The sequence below is a fragment of the Dermatophagoides farinae genome, chromosome 2 (assembly GCF_024713945.1).
Source record: "Dermatophagoides farinae isolate YC_2012a chromosome 2, ASM2471394v1, whole genome shotgun sequence".
Classification (NCBI taxonomy): Eukaryota; Metazoa; Arthropoda; class Arachnida; order Sarcoptiformes; family Pyroglyphidae; genus Dermatophagoides; species Dermatophagoides farinae.
In genome coordinates, this window is record NC_134678.1 from 7,089,337 (window position 1) to 7,106,433 (window position 17,097).

The following is a 17,097-nucleotide window of genomic DNA, read 5'->3' on the forward strand; positions in this document are numbered from 1 at the left end:
ATGAATCATCAAATAGTTACCTTTTTTTGTGCGATGCAGAACTGGTATTTTTATGATACAACTTTGTTTTCGAAATGAATGATTTTTTTTTGCTTCCTATAATGTAGCTATTGATTGTTCAATGACCAGTAGTCAATCAATTGATTCGATTGTCGAATAACAAGTAATTTGAGCGTCCTTATTTCGAAATTTGATTCTATAACAATCAACATCATACATAATTATAGATAGATGAGAATATTAGCATTATGAATGAATCAATATACACTTACCATTCATTGAATATTAACACCAAAATCAGGAAGAAGAAGTGAATCTTTTCATTCAGCAATGGAAAAAAAATAACATCAATTGATTATTCATTCAAAAATCAAAATCATTGAAATAAAGAATCGACACCAATTTTGATCTAATCATGTAGAAATCAGAAAAAAAATAAAAACTGGGAATCAATATATACAAATTGATTATTATAGCTGAAAAAAAATCAATTTACCTATCTTGATATCTCATTGAATTGACGGGATATAATTTGTCGCCCTTTTCACCAAAAGGGTATTGATGATGATGGGTATGTTTTTTGTTGTTGTTGTTGTTGTTGTTCAATTTTCAATCACAATTATTGGATTGGAAAAATTTTCTCATACAAATGACAAAGGTGAGGATCGTTTGATCATTAAAAGAAAAAAAAGCATTCGATAACCACGTTTGTAAAGAACAAATTGTGATCATCCTTTGTTCGATATAAATCGATGGGTGAAGATGATGATTCATTCACAAATGACAGGTTGCATTTTTGATTCGAAATTCTTTTTTTTTTTGGTATATTTTTAGAAAAAAAAAACTTTTTAACATTCAAAATCAAACAATCTTGATCGTCGTGAAAATCTATTTGTCTGTGTTTGTGTTTGCTGAACAACAATGAAAAATTTTTCAATTTTTTTTTCACCACCATTGTTATCAGAATTCACCAGGGTAAGAAAATAATAATAATAAAAAAAATCACGATTTTCAATCGAATATTTATTCAATTATTCAATCAGATTATCAAATTTTCCAATCAATCAATCAGATCAGATCAAAATATTTAAATGTGCAAACGCAGGCTTGATCCAGATTCATCATCATTTTTGAATGCTGAAAAATTAATTTATTCACAACCCAAATTATGGTTCGATATTGAATTATGAAATTGATCGATTAAATCGATCTTAAATCGATGCTACAACTGAATGAAGGAATTTCCCTTAAAAAAATATTAACCCAGAAAAAAAACCATTCAACAAATTATTTTCATCATCATCATCATCATAAAAATTATTTATTGATTAATCTTTAATCATATCAATCGATCATTTAGATTTCAATCACCTCTATTTTTGTTGATGATGATAATCAAGGCCATCAAGATCATCGATCGCGATCGATTACTGATTATTATTATCATCAACAAGAAAAAATAAATCAAATATCTTTATCGATTTGTTATTTTGGTCTCATATAAAATGCCTCGATAATCGATTAATGATTTGAAGTGAATATAATCGGTACCGGAAACGACATTATCATCCCTTGAAAAGAAATGTTTTCCCTTCATTTTCCCGTCACATATAAATATATTAATTATCATTAGTAATTGAAACCAACCACTACTACTACTACTACTACTATTATTGGTCAACATTCAAAAACAACAACAGGTATCAATCAAAAATCAATCTCTTTTTTCATCATCATCATCAATTCAATGGTCAGTTCAATTCAATCATATATAGACATTTATCTGTCTGTCGATATTTGCCAACCTTCATCGTCCTAGATTATAATGATGAGTGAAGAAAAAAAAAACGAAAAATCATCGGTCAACTAAATTCGGAAGATGATGCTCATCATCATCGTCATCATCATCATCATCATATAGCCTGATTTAGCTCTCCTTTTATTTTTCTTGTTCTGTTATTCAAAAAAAAAGACTTAAGGTGAAACGAGATGAGGTCAAACCCGATATACATACTTGCATGGTCGAAACCAGAGATTTTAGACATCCAAATCATCCAACAAATTCGAATGGATGAGAAAAAAACAAAAATAACCAGGTAATTCATTACTCTCGCTTGCTTGTTTACCTGGGTAAAATATGCATCATTGCTAAGGATTGAATTTGATTGAACTGAAAAAAAACGCAGCAGTCTTCATCATTTTAATCAGATATATATTTCATCCATCGACGAAAACATCAACAACAAGGTTAGAGAAGGAAAAAAAACCGGTCAAACTTATTCAATTTATTCAATTCATTTCTATTCCATTCCATAGGATTTACCAATTTACCAATGATATCAATATCACGCGGTTATATGTGCAAAGGGGAAAAACATTTTTTTGAAAAATTTTCCGTCGAATAACCGAGAAAAAAAAATGAATGAATGATGCTATGTGGCCTATATTCTCGTAGTCGTCGTCGTCGTCGAAAATGTTTCATCGATAGTCAAACCACAGTGTGTGTGTGTGTGTGTCAAGTACAAATATTCTGTGAACAAATATTTTTTTGAAATTATAAAAATATTTCCCCCCTCCAAAAAAAAAACTGTAGCCACTTCTCCGGCCCGTATACACACACACAGGTGAGGCTGAAAATTAAATCACCAAAAAAAAAAAAAAAAAAAAAATATGATCCGGATTTTATCATCATCATTAATCAACGAAAAAAAAAAAAAAAAATTTTTTACCTTGATTTACCATCATCCAAAAGTCAGGTAAAAAAAAACAAAAATAAAAACTAAAAAAAAAATTCTACATTAATAATTAATTTATTATCTGCAGCAATGATGATATGGAATAACGGGATATCTCCCAAATACATTACTCCAGATTTATATTATAAAACCTGTTCAAATAATGTCGTCGCTTGTTGCTTTTTTTTTACTTTGAAATCAAGTTTGTCATCATCAGGTAATGTTTTATACATTTCATGATGATGAAAAAAAATTGCCTAGTTCAAAATCAATTTCAATACAAAATCAACACACAAATAAACACACAAAAATTTTTTTTTATTATTCTAAATTTAAATATATTGAAAAAAAAGAACATCAAAGATTTATCATAAATTTAAACTTTCTCTTTATTATTATTATTATTGTATTACGTCGTCGTTTTTGTTTATTATTTTAAAAATTTTGTTTTTCTTCGTTGATGTTAAAAGATGTAACGATTATTTTGTTTATATATAGCAAAAATGTTGATGTGTTTGTGTCATTTCATGCGTGTATATATGATGATGATGATTATTATAATGAAAAGTGTTCATGTTTTTTTTTCTATTTATTTATTTCAAAGGATGATGATGATGATGACGATGATGATAATGATATTATTATGGATTTATTTCTTAAATGTCCATCATAATAATAATAATTAATGAGGATGTGTGTGTGTGAAAAGGGATTTTGTCGAAAATATATAGGCAACAGGTTGATGCAAGAGAGAGAGAGAAAGGTCCACATACCATGTCGGTATTTATTTGCTACTCTACTATACCTGTTGTTGATCATCTTCAACAAAATCTTGTGCTTCTTCTTTTGTTACCACTTCAATATGGCTGACCTAGATTGTTTTTATTTTTTATTTTTATTATTATTATTCAAATGGGTGATGTAGCCATAGGTGGAACAAAAAAAAGTGAATGAATTTTTTTTTTTGTTAAACAAAAAAGAGAAAAAGATTAGAGAAAAGTTGTTAAAAAAAGATTTTTTTTTTAAACAAACTTACCCTATTCCTAAATTTAACACCATAAAATTTATCCGCTTTCTCCAGTAATTCCGGTCGAAATGTTGTTGTTATAAATTGTGCATCTTTTTTCAGCTCACAAATCATGTCTTTTTGTTCAGCCATCATCATCATCATCATATATATGAGGGAAAAGTGGGAGAAAAAAAATTGAAATTCATAAAATTCAAGTTAAAGTCAAGTAAAAACACATACCGGCAACAGCACGACGATGTTGTGGATCCAATGCTTGATCAATTTCATCGAATAAATAGAATGGTGCTGGATCACATTTCTGTATGGCAAATATAAATGCCAATGCTACCAATGATTTTTGTCCACCAGACAATTGTTGCATATCTTTCATTTCAGCATTTGATCCAGTAAATGAAACCCGAATACCGACACCAGTAAAATTATCAATAGATGGTGTAGCATAATTATCATTATTATTCTTTTGATTTTGCATCGTATCATCCACTTTCATATCCAATGATGCACGGCCATTTGGTACAAGTTTTTTAAAAACTTCACTAAAAAACATTGATACCTGACGGAATGTAAATTGTATGGCTTCATATTTTCGTTGTTCCAATGCATTCATTAGATCAATAATCGATTTATGGCTAGCATCTAGGTCACCTTTCCGTTGCATTAGTCGTTCTTTTTTCTCGCTAAAATCCAAATATTGATCCAATGCTTTTTTGTTTACATGTGAATATTTTTGTAGCTCTTTATTACAGCTTTCCAATTTTTTATATAGCTGCTTCAACGATAGATTATTGTATTTCATTTCGGCATCAGCAGGCAATGTACCCAATTCACGTATCTTACGCATACATTCATCAATTTTTTTGCCCAACATTGAATTTTTCGATGTAATTTTATCAAGATCTTTGGAATCTTCATTAATTCTATCTATGGTATCTCGTTCTTCGCTTTTTTTCTTTTCAATTTCCATTTGCAGTTCTTTTTGTCGTCGTGCCATTGCATCGATATTATCATCAAGTGTTCGCATCTGTTCATTGACAGCTTCAATACGATTTGATATTACGGACAATTCTTGACGTTCACTTTCCAATTTTTGTCTTCGATCTTCTACAGATATTTCTTGTAATGCTGCTTCAAGTTCATCTCTTCGACGACATAGATTATTGTTGAGAAGATTTTCCAGTTTATTCTTTTGTGCTTCCAATTGCATACGTCTACTGAATGCTTCTTTATTTTTAACCGTCAATTGACGAATCTCATCATTAAGACGATCAACTTCTTGCTGATCCTGAACAGATAAATGTGTCAATAGATCTTGTTGTAGTTCACTTTTCAACGATTCCTGTAGTGATTCCATTGAGCTTAGATTTGATTCATGACTTACTAATGATCGTTCTTTTGGTTGTCGTGATTTTTCGATAGCGGCTAGTTCATCCTTCAATAATCGTATATCGGTTTTCATCTTATCGAATGTATCTTTGTTTTTACTATTCTTGGTTTCGGCACGTTGCATTTCACTGACAAGTTGATTAATTTGTTGTTCAACATCATTCAATTTTTCATGTAACATATCGAGTTTTTCTTTCTGTTCAGAAATATCTTTCATCAAAGCTGTATGAGATTTATGTAATTCTAAACGAGATCTTCGGGTATCAAAATAACCGCCTGTAAGTGAACCTTTATGTGAAACTTGATCGCCATCTAATGTTATACAATCCAAATGAGAACTTCGAGCTAATGATGTGGCTACCTCTAATGAACGGCAGATTAATGTTTTACCAAATATGAATTTCATAACGGTATCATGTTTTTTATCGAATGTTAATCTTGATATCATTGGAATTGCATCCTTGATTGATTGAAATTAAAAAAAAAAACACAATAAACAATAAACAAAATAAAACAAAACGAAAAAAATATACATACCGGTGTTTGTGGATAATCAATTTCTTTAGTAAAAAGACGATTGATTGGCATGAATGTTACTTCACCGGCCAATTTCATTTTGTTCATCTCTTGCAGTATACGTGTACCGATCTTGTCATTTTCAACGATATGATGAAACAATTTATTACCGGCAGTCATTTCAATGGCCGTATAGAATTCTTTGCCGCATTCAAAATTTTCAATCAACATTCCATAATAACCTTTTACGATTGGTTCATATGAACCACCACGTTCACGAAATACTTCCAAAACTTTTTGCACTGAATCTCGACCATTCAAAACGGTTTTTCCCACCATCGAACGTAATAGTTGATCTTTTTTTGATTTCTCTTCAATCAACATGTTATAATTCTGTTGTAATGCATTTTCTTGGCGCCACATTTCACTAATTAAAAAAAACATAAAAAAATTATTTTTTTCGAATCATTAAGATTTCGATAAAACGCTACACACTCACTTTCGTTCATTTTGTAGCGTATCTTTTTTCTTTTTCATATCATAATAGGATTTATTCTGATTATCGATACTTGACCGATTATTTTCCAATTCTTTTGTCAATTCCTATGCAAAAAAAAATTTCCATTAGAAATGTTAAATAATGGGATCATTTTTCTCTACTTACATCAATTTTCGATTCAAGTTCTTCTTTACGTTTAGCATCACGTTTAAGATCTTCACGAAGCCGTTCAATTTGTACACGTTTATCCTGTAGATTACGTTGAAGTTTTTTCAATTCATTCTGTATCCATTTATCACGTTCATTTTTCGATGTAAATTGGCTACCACGTCCTTGTTTTGCATACAATTCGGAACGTTTTTGTTCTTTAAGACTTAGTTCTCTAGTACATTCTTCTTCAAGTAATTTCATTTCTTCATATTCTGGTTTAATTTGATCCAATTCATTCTGTTTTTCAGCAATTCTTTCTTTCAGATTAGTTAATTCAGCTTCAGCACGTTTCTTTGAACTAGTATCACCTTCAACTTCATCTTTTAAATCTTTGATATGCAATTCAAGACGTGTTTTCTCTTTGACAAATGTTGTATGTTCATGTTGTAGAGCTTCTTTTTCGTCTTTATATGTTTGAAGTTTTGTTTTTACCTCACGTAAATCACGGCTTAAATCTTTGATTTTTTCCGTTGATGATTGAAGTTGTTCACGTAATTTTTCCGTCACCATACTGCTTGTTTCACGACGAGTTTCCAATTCTTTCTGGCGTTTTCGTGAATCTTCCAATTCATTATTGTAAATAGTATATTCAAGTGCACGACGCATTTTATCCCATTTTTGATATTCTTTCAATTCTTCTTTTTCACCTTCAAGTGTTTGTAATTTTTCTTCAATATATTTGATTAGATCGATTATTTTTTCCAGTTTATTTTCCGCTTCACGAAGTGCTACACGTGATTCTTCTTTACGTTCATCATAGATTCGGGTGCCGGCAACTTCACGCAAAATTTTCAATCGTTGTGGATCCGGTGCTGTAGCCATTTGATTGATTTTACCTTGTTTAACAATGTAATATGGATTGCTACGTGAAAAACCGGCACTTTCCAATACATTCATAACATCAGCACGTGTAACAATCTTTTTATTCAAATAATATTGATCTTTTTTCAATCCAATCTGTCGTCGCAAAGTGACCGTTGATTCATCGATTGGAAGACGATTATCTGAATTATCGAAAATGATTTCCACATATGCAATCATTGTTCGTTGACCTGGTCCTTCATGCAGTAATTGTTGTCGTTGATCAGGACGCAAATGTGAAAATTCATCACTTAAAACAAATTGTATGGCATAGAAAAAATTTGATTTCCCGGAACCATTACGACCAACAATAACATTATGACCGGGACTGAATGGTTCGACAACCGTTTGTTCACGATATGAACGAAAACCACTTATGACAACCTATGAAATCATCAATTGATCAAAATGAAAGTTATCAAGAAAAAAAAACTATTACATACCTGTTTGATGAACATGTTGTTTATTCAGTATTTAATTAATAAATAAAAAAATTATGAAAAATTTTTAATAAAATGTCTATAAAAATTTTTGTTGTTGTTGTTGTATGTGCTACGACGGCATTCTTTCGAATAAAAAATTGGCGCCTTTGTTCCACTTGATAATCCGTTACGTTGAGATGATGAGATCAGTGTCGAAAATTGTTTGGTCCAATTCAACAATCTGAATCCAAATTGGTCATTGAATCTGATTTAATGATTATCCGATGGGTTTTTTATGTGATATCAATTGTGTGTGATTGGATGGGTCGGTTTATCCAGTGGTTTTGTTGGTTACCATTGGAATATGAGCGCGAACTTTTGCCAACAACAAAATTTCATTCGCTCCTGAGCATCAATTATGGTGGACCGCAAAAAAAAAATTCGGATCCACAAATTCATACGTTGATAGTTATCTATATCACCCTTGTTGATAATTTTTCAATCTTCTCTTTCGATTGTGATGAAGAGATTGAATGAAAATTTTCAAAAAATTATTTGAAACAATAGAAATTTTCTTTTTTAACTGAAAACAACTCGAAATTGAATCTCAAGAATAAAATTGAATTTTTTTTTCGAAAAAAAAATTCATTTCAAATGGAAAAGTTTTCGAAAATAATTTCATTACAGATTCTATGTAAATGTTCCCGGGAAATCATCATATTGACAGTCAGCAAGTGACCAAGCAAAAAAATTTTTTTTTTTTTTTTCTTTTGCCACACACAATATCTTCTGTTGCAAACATTTCATTGTTATTAAAAGTTTTTTTTTCATTTAAATTACCGATCCATATAAACAATTTATATCTACAAAAATGGCCGATACACTCTTCAGCGATAGTGGCCGATTGGTCAAAATGGAAGTTGATTATTGTGAAACGGTCAACGAAAAGCTACCTATTTGTGAAAAATTAGCCAAAGATGGTAAATTGAAAGAAGCATTGGATATATTGCTTTCATTGGAAAAACAAACACGTACCGGATCCGATACACATTCGACTGGTCGAATATTAGTGGCCATAGTTAAACTTTGTTTCGAAGCCAATGATTTTGATTTACTTAACGAACAGATCGTAACGTTGACAAAACGTCGTTCACAAATCAAACAAGCGGTAACGAAAATGATTCAAGAATGTTGTAATTATGTGGATAAAATTTCTGATAAAGAAATACAATTGAAATATATTGAAACATTACGTACGGTAACTGCTGGTAAAATCTATGTTGAAGTTGAACGTGCACGACTTACATTGAAATTGGCTCATATGAAAGAATCTGAAGGTAATGTTGATGAAGCTGCCACTATTTTGCAAGAACTTCAAGTTGAAACTTATGGTTCAATGGATAAAAAAGAAAAAGTGGAAATGATTCTTGAACAGATGCGTCTATGTTTGGCACGTAATGATTATATACGAACACAGATTATTAGTAAGAAAATTTCGACAAAATTTTTCGATAATCCTGAAATGCATGAATTGAAATTCAAATATTATAAACTAATGATTGAATTGGATCGTTCGGATGATGCTTTTCTTAACATTTGTAAACATTATATGGCCATCTATAATACGGATGCAATCAAAAATGATTTGAAAAAACGTTGTTCAATATTGAAAAATTGTGTTGTTTACATTATTCTTACACCGTATGATAATGAACAATCTGATTTGATTAATCGTTTGAAGCTGGAAAAACCTATAAATGAGATTCCAAATTATTTGGAAATATTGAAATTATTCACTACATGGGAATTGATACAATGGCAAACATGGGAAACATCTGTATCGCAATTATTACGTATGGGTAATAAATCTAATGATTTTGAAGCTGAACCAACCGGTGTATTTCCATCATCCACTGATGATGGATGTAAAAAATGGAATGTTTTAAAAAATCGTGTTGTTGAACATGTAAGTTTTGTCTAAAAATCTAATTTCAATTTATTTGTTGACTATTTTTTTTTTTACAATGTAGAATATTCGTGTTATCGCCAAATATTATAGTAAAATTACATTGAAACGAATGGCCAATCTATTGGGATTAACACAGCCAGAAACTGAAGAATCGCTTAGTGCATTGGTTGTATCGAAAACCATTTGGGCTAAAATTGATCGATCATTAGGTGTTATAAATTTTGAACAAAGTAAAGATCCAAATGAAGTATTGAATGATTGGTCAACAAATATTGATTCATTAATGAATCTGGTTGGTAAAATGAATCATTTGATTAATAAAGAAGAAATGATTCATCAAAATTATGGTGACATGGTGACTGCTTAAGTAATTTTGTTTTCAAGAAATTTTTGTAAATTTTAATTTGAGATTGAAATTTTTTTCAAAAAAAAAAAAAAAAAGAAAAAGAAAAAATAAAATTTTCAACAAATCACCACAAATGCCATCTATCGCTGGATGAAGTGAAACCCATGTTAAACAAAAGAAATCTAAATATACGCTTATCACGCTTAACACTCTCGCAAATCGACCAGCTTTTTTACGAAGGAGAGGCACATGCAAAAAAATTGGCAATGCCGCTACCAATTCTGGTGATGATGATGCATGCGAGATTTTTCCGATTTGTACTTTAAAAATAAATCAACGGACTAGCAATCTATGAAAATGTTGAATTTTTTGTCATTTCGATTGTTTCGATTGTTTTCACAAAACATATGTGAATTTGGACATAGATATTATTTAAACCCATCCCAAATTATCATTATCCATCGAGTATCTGGGATCTATGATCTACGTATACTTGATCAATAAAGCTTTATATTTCAATAGTGTCCAATCCTCAACCATAGCTGCGAACGTATTATCATCGATACAATCATTACGATGATGTCGAGATCATCGTAAATTATTACATATATATGATCTTAAATTAAAATATTGACATTCCTAACCGGCCCAAACTTTGGCACAGACATATTGTCCGGTCACTGCTTTGGGCCCATGGATTCACCTTATAAAACAACGAATCATGAATTTCATCTTGATTGATAAAAGGAGATCCACGGGTTCAAAGTGGTTGGCCGGACTCGCCGACATAATGGGTCCACGATTTTTCGAATTATGCTTGTGACCATCAATCAAAAAACTATTGCGACAATCATCATCTTTTTCAATCCCGCTGAAGTTCATTTTTACGAAACAAAGCGCTTGGAATTTTCGTTTAATCAACTGAAGCAATCGACGGACTGGGAGAAGTCATAAAAATCGATTGATCGACCATTATGTCAATCTTATTACTCCATCACAAAATTTGGATATGGATTTCCGATGTACGTTGTCATCATCGTTATTTATGGGTAGATTTCAACATTTATAATGTCAATTGCCATCGTTATATCGTTTCTATCCAATATAATTCATTTTTGTTTCATTGTTATATTGATCTTCATCCTTATAATTTTGACAAATAAAAGTTTTGTTTATTGAGATTCGTTGATTTATTTATATTTACTTACCAAAAAAAAAAATAAATAAATTGAAGAATTTCAAAATAAAATAAAAATATTTATAAATCAAACTTAAAAAAATTTCAAATCAATATGCAAAAAATGCGTAACAACCTTTATGAACGGCAACGAGTGCACCGAATCCCGTGCAAATGAGTCGAACAAGTGATTTGACCGTTTCGTTTTCGAGTTCGAAATTTTGCTTGCATGTGCAAATTTTAATTTCATGAATTTTGACTTCGTAAATTCATATTCAAGAAAGACTCAAATTAAATGATGAATCATGGCAATATTCATCAATTTTTTTCAACTGTTGGAATCGGATAATCAAACCGATCAACTTGATTTATTTCTAAAGTTAAGTAAGAACAAAAATTTAATAAATTTCAACCGAATTTCCATTTTTGTTTCAATTTAGACAACCACTTTTCAAGGCTGGAAAGGTATTGTTTTATCATCATCTTTCCTAATAACCTCATAGAACATAATGAAACGTGTTCCAATTTTGATACCTGAATAATCAAAAATTTATTCTAAATGACTGATCGATGATCATATTGAGACTTAATTGACGACCATTTCAATGAAACGAATTAAACAAAGGCTTAAAACTTCAAATTGATTCGAATGCTTTAACGACTAAATCATTCGATAAAGACCTAATCAATCGATGATCATTTTTACCGAAAAACTACAACGGCAAATTCTGGCCATTCTCATTGTTGGTGCTCTCTCAAAATGCCGAAAAAAAATCCCGAAAAAAACCCTCATTGTTTCCTATGAGCATAACATTTCGTTAGCAAGGTAATCTGGTATTTCTTAATTGAGTTTTAGAATTTTGATTACCGAATTTGAGCAATTTAATTCCCTTGCCCAAGATTCATTTATATTGGCCGAAATCATCGAAATTGACAGTCAAAGAAAAAGTATTTATTTTCTCAAAGTTTATATTGAACGAATAATGGCTCTTTATCCAATCGGTGAATTACATTCCATCAATCTACTCTTCTAACTTGATCCAATTTATCACGACCGAGTAGAATTATTGTGAACACGAGGTAAGTTATGTAAATACCGGATTTTTTTTTTGATATTTTTCATTTTTCAATCAGTGCCTCATTCATCGTTCATCATTGCTCGCATGAAGATGAATCATTTCTAATTTTCGTCGTTCTGGTTAATGGATCTGGATATTCAAATGAATCTTTTTCAAGCTCAAATGATGGTAAATTTCTTTATTTTAACAACAACCCTTCTAATTCTCATTTTTCAATCTGAGCAATGAACTTTGACAAACCATGCCAATTCGGAAGAAATTTCTTTACGAAAAACATCAAGTCAAAACTGAAGATATGAATGTTGAATTGTCATGAATTTTTACCGAAAGACTTTGAAAGGCAACATTAACAACTTTCGTAAGGAAATTCTTAAGAATTAACCCTTAGCACTCGGACAGAAAAATCCGAGTTCTATTTTAGAACTTACAATGTCCCCTCTACGGGGACATCCGAGTGCAAAGGGTTAAAATTATTGATTGGCGACCAAGTACAATCATTGTCAACACGAAAATCAATCAATAGGATGGATTCAATTTTCATCGTTTTGATCAATGGTTCGAATGAATCTTCAATTGATGGTAATCAATTTATTTTCAACAACACTTATTCTTTTTCTTATTTTCTTATCCTCCCGATCAGATCATAACTCTCTCCAACGTTGAAAATAATTGAAAATTCAAAATCAATTGATCGAATTTCAGTCAACTCGGATTATCAATCGATTATTCATTGAAAATCCACACTCGCAAATTTTAGCCATTCCCGATTTTTCAGTAAGTATAACATTTCGTTAAAAGCTTCAATCTGACATTTTTTATAATTGAGTTTCAGAAACTTGATTACCAAATTTGAAAAATATGATTTCTTGACTCAAGATTCGCTGAATGAAATACCTCGAGATTGTTACGAAGAAAAAACTCGTGAAATAATTAATATTGAGCCATTATAATCAAGTGTTTCCCATCAATATTCTTATCTATCAATCATTCCGATTTCTCATAATGATAATTGTTGTCAACAAAAGGTCAGTTATGGAAATACATAATTTTTTCCATATTATTCTTCATTTTTTTCAGGTTTTTAGTCAAAACTCTGAAGATGTAAAATTATCATCAAGAAATTCAAAGGCATGTTTTGAACTTGGTCTCTTTTGAACGTTTTGATTCAATGATGCTACTTTTCAAGACAGAGATGAACATTATGATTAGTCGAAACATATGCGTACATAACTTGACTTATTTATTTATTGACTGTTATCTCGACTTGCCAATTTGAACTCGGCCACTTGTTGACATGTTTGATTCTTGACATCCACTTTGACTTGGCCACTTTGACTTATTCACTTGATTGATTTTTGTACCAATCGACTTTTCATCAAAATGCTCATCTCTGTCTCGAAATGTTCAATCAATGAATCATAATTATTGATTGACGATCAAGTTCAATCTTTGCCACATTCATCCGTCACACACATTGGCTACATGAAAATAAATCATTTCGATGGATTCGAATTCTCATCGCTCTGATCAAAGGATCTGGATATTCAGGCGAATCTTTAAATTAATGGTAAATTTCTTTATTTCAACGTGACTTATTCTAATTCTCATTCACATTCTAATTTCAGATCGTAACTTGGGAATAATGAAAATCATAGATGAGCACAACATTCTGGATGAATGGTAAATGATTGAATTTTCATCAACTCATATTCTAATTACCATTTCTTTTGTTAGACATTAACAAGTGCACGATCGCCGAATGATCAATCAGTCAAAGTCAATCTGGCCATCTCAACTTTTCTTCATCATCATTTACCAGAATATGGATAACCGAGTGAAGACCCTTGAAATAAATGTAAATTATTCAATTTTTATCAATTCCGATTCTAATTATCTTTTCCATTCACAGGCATCCATTGGATTATCCAAATTCTCTGGCTTCATTTTATAATTTATCTCAAAAATTCGACCGTTTCATCAATTTGTGGCTTTTAATTTGAATTTGTGTCAGAGAATTGTCATGATTTTGATCAATTAATGGTAAATTTCTTTATTTCAACGTGACTTATTCTAATTCTCATTCACATTCTAATTTCAGATCATAACTATAAAATATTGAACATCATCATAGAGGAATACAACATTCTGGATTAATGGTAAATGATTGAATTTTTATCAACTCAGATTCTAAATTACAATTCTTTTTCTTAGACATCAATAAATGTTCCTGCAAGATCGCCGAATCATCAATAAGTCAATCTGGCCATTTGTCTGACCATCTCCACTTTTCATCACCATCATTTCTGAGGATATGGATAATCGAATGGAGATTCTCGAAATAAATGTAAATTATTGAATTTCTATTAATTCTGATTCTAATTATCTTTTTCATTCGCAGGCCTCGATTGGATTATCAGAATTCAGATGATATTTTGGTAGCCAGCACCAATGAAAATGAACATAAAGAGCATCTTAAAATGGTTTTCGACCGATTACAACAAAACGGTATCACAATCAATGTAAACAAATGCAAATTACATTGATTGTACCTCAAAATTCGACCGTTTTATCAATTTGAAACTTTTAATTTGAATTTTTATTTTTTATTTTATCTTATAATAATTTTTTAATTTCCGGATTTATTCCGAAAATCAATAAAACAATCGTTTAATGAAACAATCAAAAAAAATCTGGATACTATCGATTGTCATGAAAGTCACGTGATTTGTTGAAACTAAAAACAATCGAAAAAAATTGCGATACCATCGGCTAAATCGCCCAAAGCGACTCACCTGATTTTTTGAGAATTCTGACCGTTCATTTCTATGCTTCCAACATTGTTACTTTGGCTGTACAAATTTTCTCTCATTTTTTTCGTAACTATTTTCTATGCTTCTTGTTCACTCCTCAGTTTCGAAAAAAAAAATAAAAAATTCAACCAACCGAATGATTTTGGTGTTTAACAACGCGACGACACAAAGCAAGTTATACGTCGATTTTCAAGCGCACACACACACACACACACACCATTTCATAGCAGCGGCAGCAGGCCTGATTTTTTTTGTTGTATGTTTGAGTGTGTTTTATGTTTCATGTTGTGTTCGAAAGTATTAGCTGCTGCTGTTGCTGACAAATATTAGTGAGTTTTATCAAAGAATTTTTTTTTTTCGTTTATAAATTCAAAATTCTTTTCAATAATCATCAATTCCGATGTGATTTATGTGATTGTTTATTAATCAACAATACAATCACATTATTATCCATCAATTAAAGATACACCATACAGATAATCAACTACAATAAACAAAAACGATTGTTCAAAAAAAAAAAAAAAATTATGGCTGAATTACAGTCCAGTTTATTACTACGAAAACAATTAAATGGTTAGTTTCTATGTGTGTGATTTTGATTTTTTAATCGATTTAAAATTTTTCTTTTTTTAAAAAAACAAATCATTATAGATCTAAAGAAAAATCCTGTTGAAGGATTTTCCGCCGGCCTTTGTGATGATAGCGATATTTACAATTGGGAAGTGCTAATTATTGGTCCACCTGATACACTATAGTATGTTTTTTTTTTCTATACAATCAATTTGATTAATTTTAATTTTTTTTTCTCTCATTCACACACTTGATAAATAAAAATAGTGAAGGAGGTTTTTTCAAAGCAAATCTTACATTTCCAAAAGAGTATCCATTGAAACCGCCTAAGATGCGTTTTTTGACCGAAATATGGCATCCAAATAGTATGTTGTTGTTTTGATTATCTTTTTTGTCATTCATGTAAAATTTTTTTTCCGTCGTCATAGTCGATAAGAATGGTAATGTTTGTATATCGATTCTACATGAACCTGGTGATGATCGTTTTGGTTATGAAAAAGCATCCGAACGTTGGCTACCGGTACATACAGTCGAAACTATTCTAATCTCAGTCATTTCAATGTTAGCCGATCCAAATGATGAATCACCAGCCAATGTTGATGCAGCGGTATGTTATTTATTTTTTTCATTAATTTTCTACTTTAAATTTAAAAAAAAATTCACCTCAACATTATACAGAAAGAATGGCGACAAAATTATCAAAATTTCAAAAGGAGAGTTGCTCAATGCGTAAGGAAAAGTCAAGAAATGGATTAATAACGTAGCCTCCATATGATTGAATCTGATCGTCGTATGATCGGAAAATCAAGTTTTTCAAATTCAATATTCTCTTTATAGGTAAACAAAAAAAAACAACAAAAAATGATGAAAAAAAAACTTTTATTCGATGATTTAATATCTTGATCACATGCATACCACATTTGCAAAAAAAAAAAATACATTTCTCAGACATTTTTTTCACATGATTGTCACATTCACACACACACACACACACACACATATAAAATTTCAATTTTAAAAAAATTGTAAATTATGTTACAATCATTAATTTCACTTGTAAAACACACACACAAATGAAATTATTCAATTTTAGAATGTTGTTGATGATATTCGGATATTTGGATTTTCTTTTTTCCAAAAAATCAAGAATGGTGGAATATATTCACCTCAAACTATACACACATTATCTTGTAATTACTTTTGTAACTTACATTTATACAACAATTATTATAATAATAATAACCTAATTATAATTAATAAAAAATTTTAAAATAAATTATTTAAAAATTAATGCAACAAAATATTAATTTATGAATTTAAAAAAAAGGGCCTAGCCGGGAATTGAACCCGGGACCTCGCGCATTTACGTTAATTTTTTTTGCATTTCAAACTAGTACAAATTCTCACATAGAGAAAATGTAGTAGTGGTGGTAGAAGCAAAGAAAACCCGAAGCGCAAATTATACCACTAAACCACTAGGCCGCTCATTT

General features: G+C 30.4%; 3 protein-coding genes, 2 long non-coding RNA genes and 1 other non-coding gene across 12 annotated transcripts; 3 read left to right on the forward strand and 3 right to left on the reverse strand.

Annotated features, from left to right (window-relative positions):
• Window positions 1–93: 93 nt before the first annotated feature.
• LOC142598212 (uncharacterized) lies at window positions 94–688 on the reverse strand. Its single transcript, XR_012832513.1, has 3 exons — window positions 497–688; window positions 273–409; window positions 94–196 (listed from the first exon to the last, which is right to left on the reverse strand). It is a non-coding gene; the product is annotated as an uncharacterized LOC142598212 (long non-coding RNA).
• A 2,411-nt stretch (window positions 689–3,099) lies between these two features.
• SMC3 (structural maintenance of chromosomes 3) lies at window positions 3,100–8,422 on the reverse strand. The gene is made up of 7 exons (XM_047056137.2): window positions 7,678–8,422; window positions 6,329–7,618; window positions 6,164–6,267; window positions 5,686–6,091; window positions 3,985–5,608; window positions 3,772–3,878; window positions 3,100–3,606 (listed from the first exon to the last, which is right to left on the reverse strand). The coding sequence occupies exons 1-7, from the start codon at window positions 7,690–7,692 to the stop codon at window positions 3,535–3,537; spliced, it is 3,618 nt and encodes a 1,205-aa protein (XP_046912093.1). The 5' UTR covers window positions 7,693–8,422; the 3' UTR covers window positions 3,100–3,534.
• Window positions 8,423–8,427: 5 nt separating this feature from the next.
• Rpn5 (regulatory particle non-ATPase 5) lies at window positions 8,428–10,097 on the forward strand. Its single transcript, XM_047063264.2, has 2 exons — window positions 8,428–9,622; window positions 9,687–10,097. Exons 1-2 carry the CDS (start codon window positions 8,528–8,530, stop codon window positions 9,990–9,992), a joined length of 1,401 nt encoding a protein of 466 aa, XP_046919220.2. The 5' UTR covers window positions 8,428–8,527; the 3' UTR covers window positions 9,993–10,097.
• Window positions 10,098–11,368: 1,271 nt separating this feature from the next.
• Window positions 11,369–15,011, forward strand: LOC124491202 (uncharacterized). Of its 7 annotated transcripts, XR_012832068.1 has the most exons (14): window positions 11,369–11,532; window positions 11,589–11,974; window positions 12,049–12,096; window positions 12,211–12,228; window positions 12,283–12,806; window positions 12,868–13,001; window positions 13,054–13,252; window positions 13,305–13,794; window positions 13,853–13,907; window positions 13,962–14,082; window positions 14,137–14,267; window positions 14,326–14,383; window positions 14,439–14,571; window positions 14,626–15,008. It is a non-coding gene; the product is annotated as an uncharacterized LOC124491202 (long non-coding RNA). The 7 variants fall into 7 exon arrangements; XR_012832069.1 differs by having other exon boundaries at window positions 11,589–12,228; window positions 12,283–12,395; window positions 12,450–12,806; window positions 14,626–15,010; XR_012832067.1 differs by having other exon boundaries at window positions 11,589–12,096; window positions 14,626–15,009.
• Window positions 15,012–15,212: 201 nt separating this feature from the next.
• Window positions 15,213–16,883, forward strand: Ube2g1 (ubiquitin-conjugating enzyme E2G 1). The gene is made up of 5 exons (XM_047061207.2): window positions 15,213–15,610; window positions 15,689–15,791; window positions 15,875–15,972; window positions 16,036–16,214; window positions 16,286–16,883. The coding sequence occupies exons 1-5, from the start codon at window positions 15,565–15,567 to the stop codon at window positions 16,361–16,363; spliced, it is 504 nt and encodes a 167-aa protein (XP_046917163.1). The 5' UTR covers window positions 15,213–15,564; the 3' UTR covers window positions 16,364–16,883.
• A 50-nt stretch (window positions 16,884–16,933) lies between these two features.
• Window positions 16,934–17,089, reverse strand: TRNAP-CGG (transfer RNA proline (anticodon CGG)). The gene is made up of 2 exons: window positions 17,054–17,089; window positions 16,934–16,969 (listed from the first exon to the last, which is right to left on the reverse strand). It is a non-coding gene; the product is annotated as a tRNA-Pro (tRNA).
• Between the last annotated feature and the right edge of the window lie 8 nt (window positions 17,090–17,097).

Bases quoted from the DNA above. Each gene is read 5' to 3' on its own strand.
- Ube2g1 (XM_047061207.2), top strand. From the start codon at position 15,565: ATGGCTGAATTACAGTCCAGTTTATTACTACGAAAACAATTAAATG. The intron at 15,611-15,688 runs GTTAGTTTCTAT...AAATCATTATAG, and splicing joins ACTACGAAAACAATTAAATG to ATCTAAAGAAAAATCCTGTT. The intron at 15,792-15,874 runs GTATGTTTTTTT...AAATAAAAATAG, and splicing joins GGTCCACCTGATACACTATA to TGAAGGAGGTTTTTTCAAAG.
- SMC3 (XM_047056137.2), bottom strand. The intron at 6,268-6,328 runs GTAAGTAGAGAA...TTTTTTGCATAG, and splicing joins AACTTGAATCGAAAATTGAT to GAATTGACAAAAGAATTGGA. The intron at 5,609-5,685 runs GTATGTATATTT...CAATCAATCAAG, and splicing joins TTGATTATCCACAAACACCG to GATGCAATTCCAATGATATC.
- Rpn5 (XM_047063264.2), top strand. From the start codon at position 8,528: ATGGCCGATACACTCTTCAGCGATAGTGGCCGATTGGTCAAAATGGAA. The intron at 9,623-9,686 runs GTAAGTTTTGTC...TTTACAATGTAG, and splicing joins AAAATCGTGTTGTTGAACAT to AATATTCGTGTTATCGCCAA.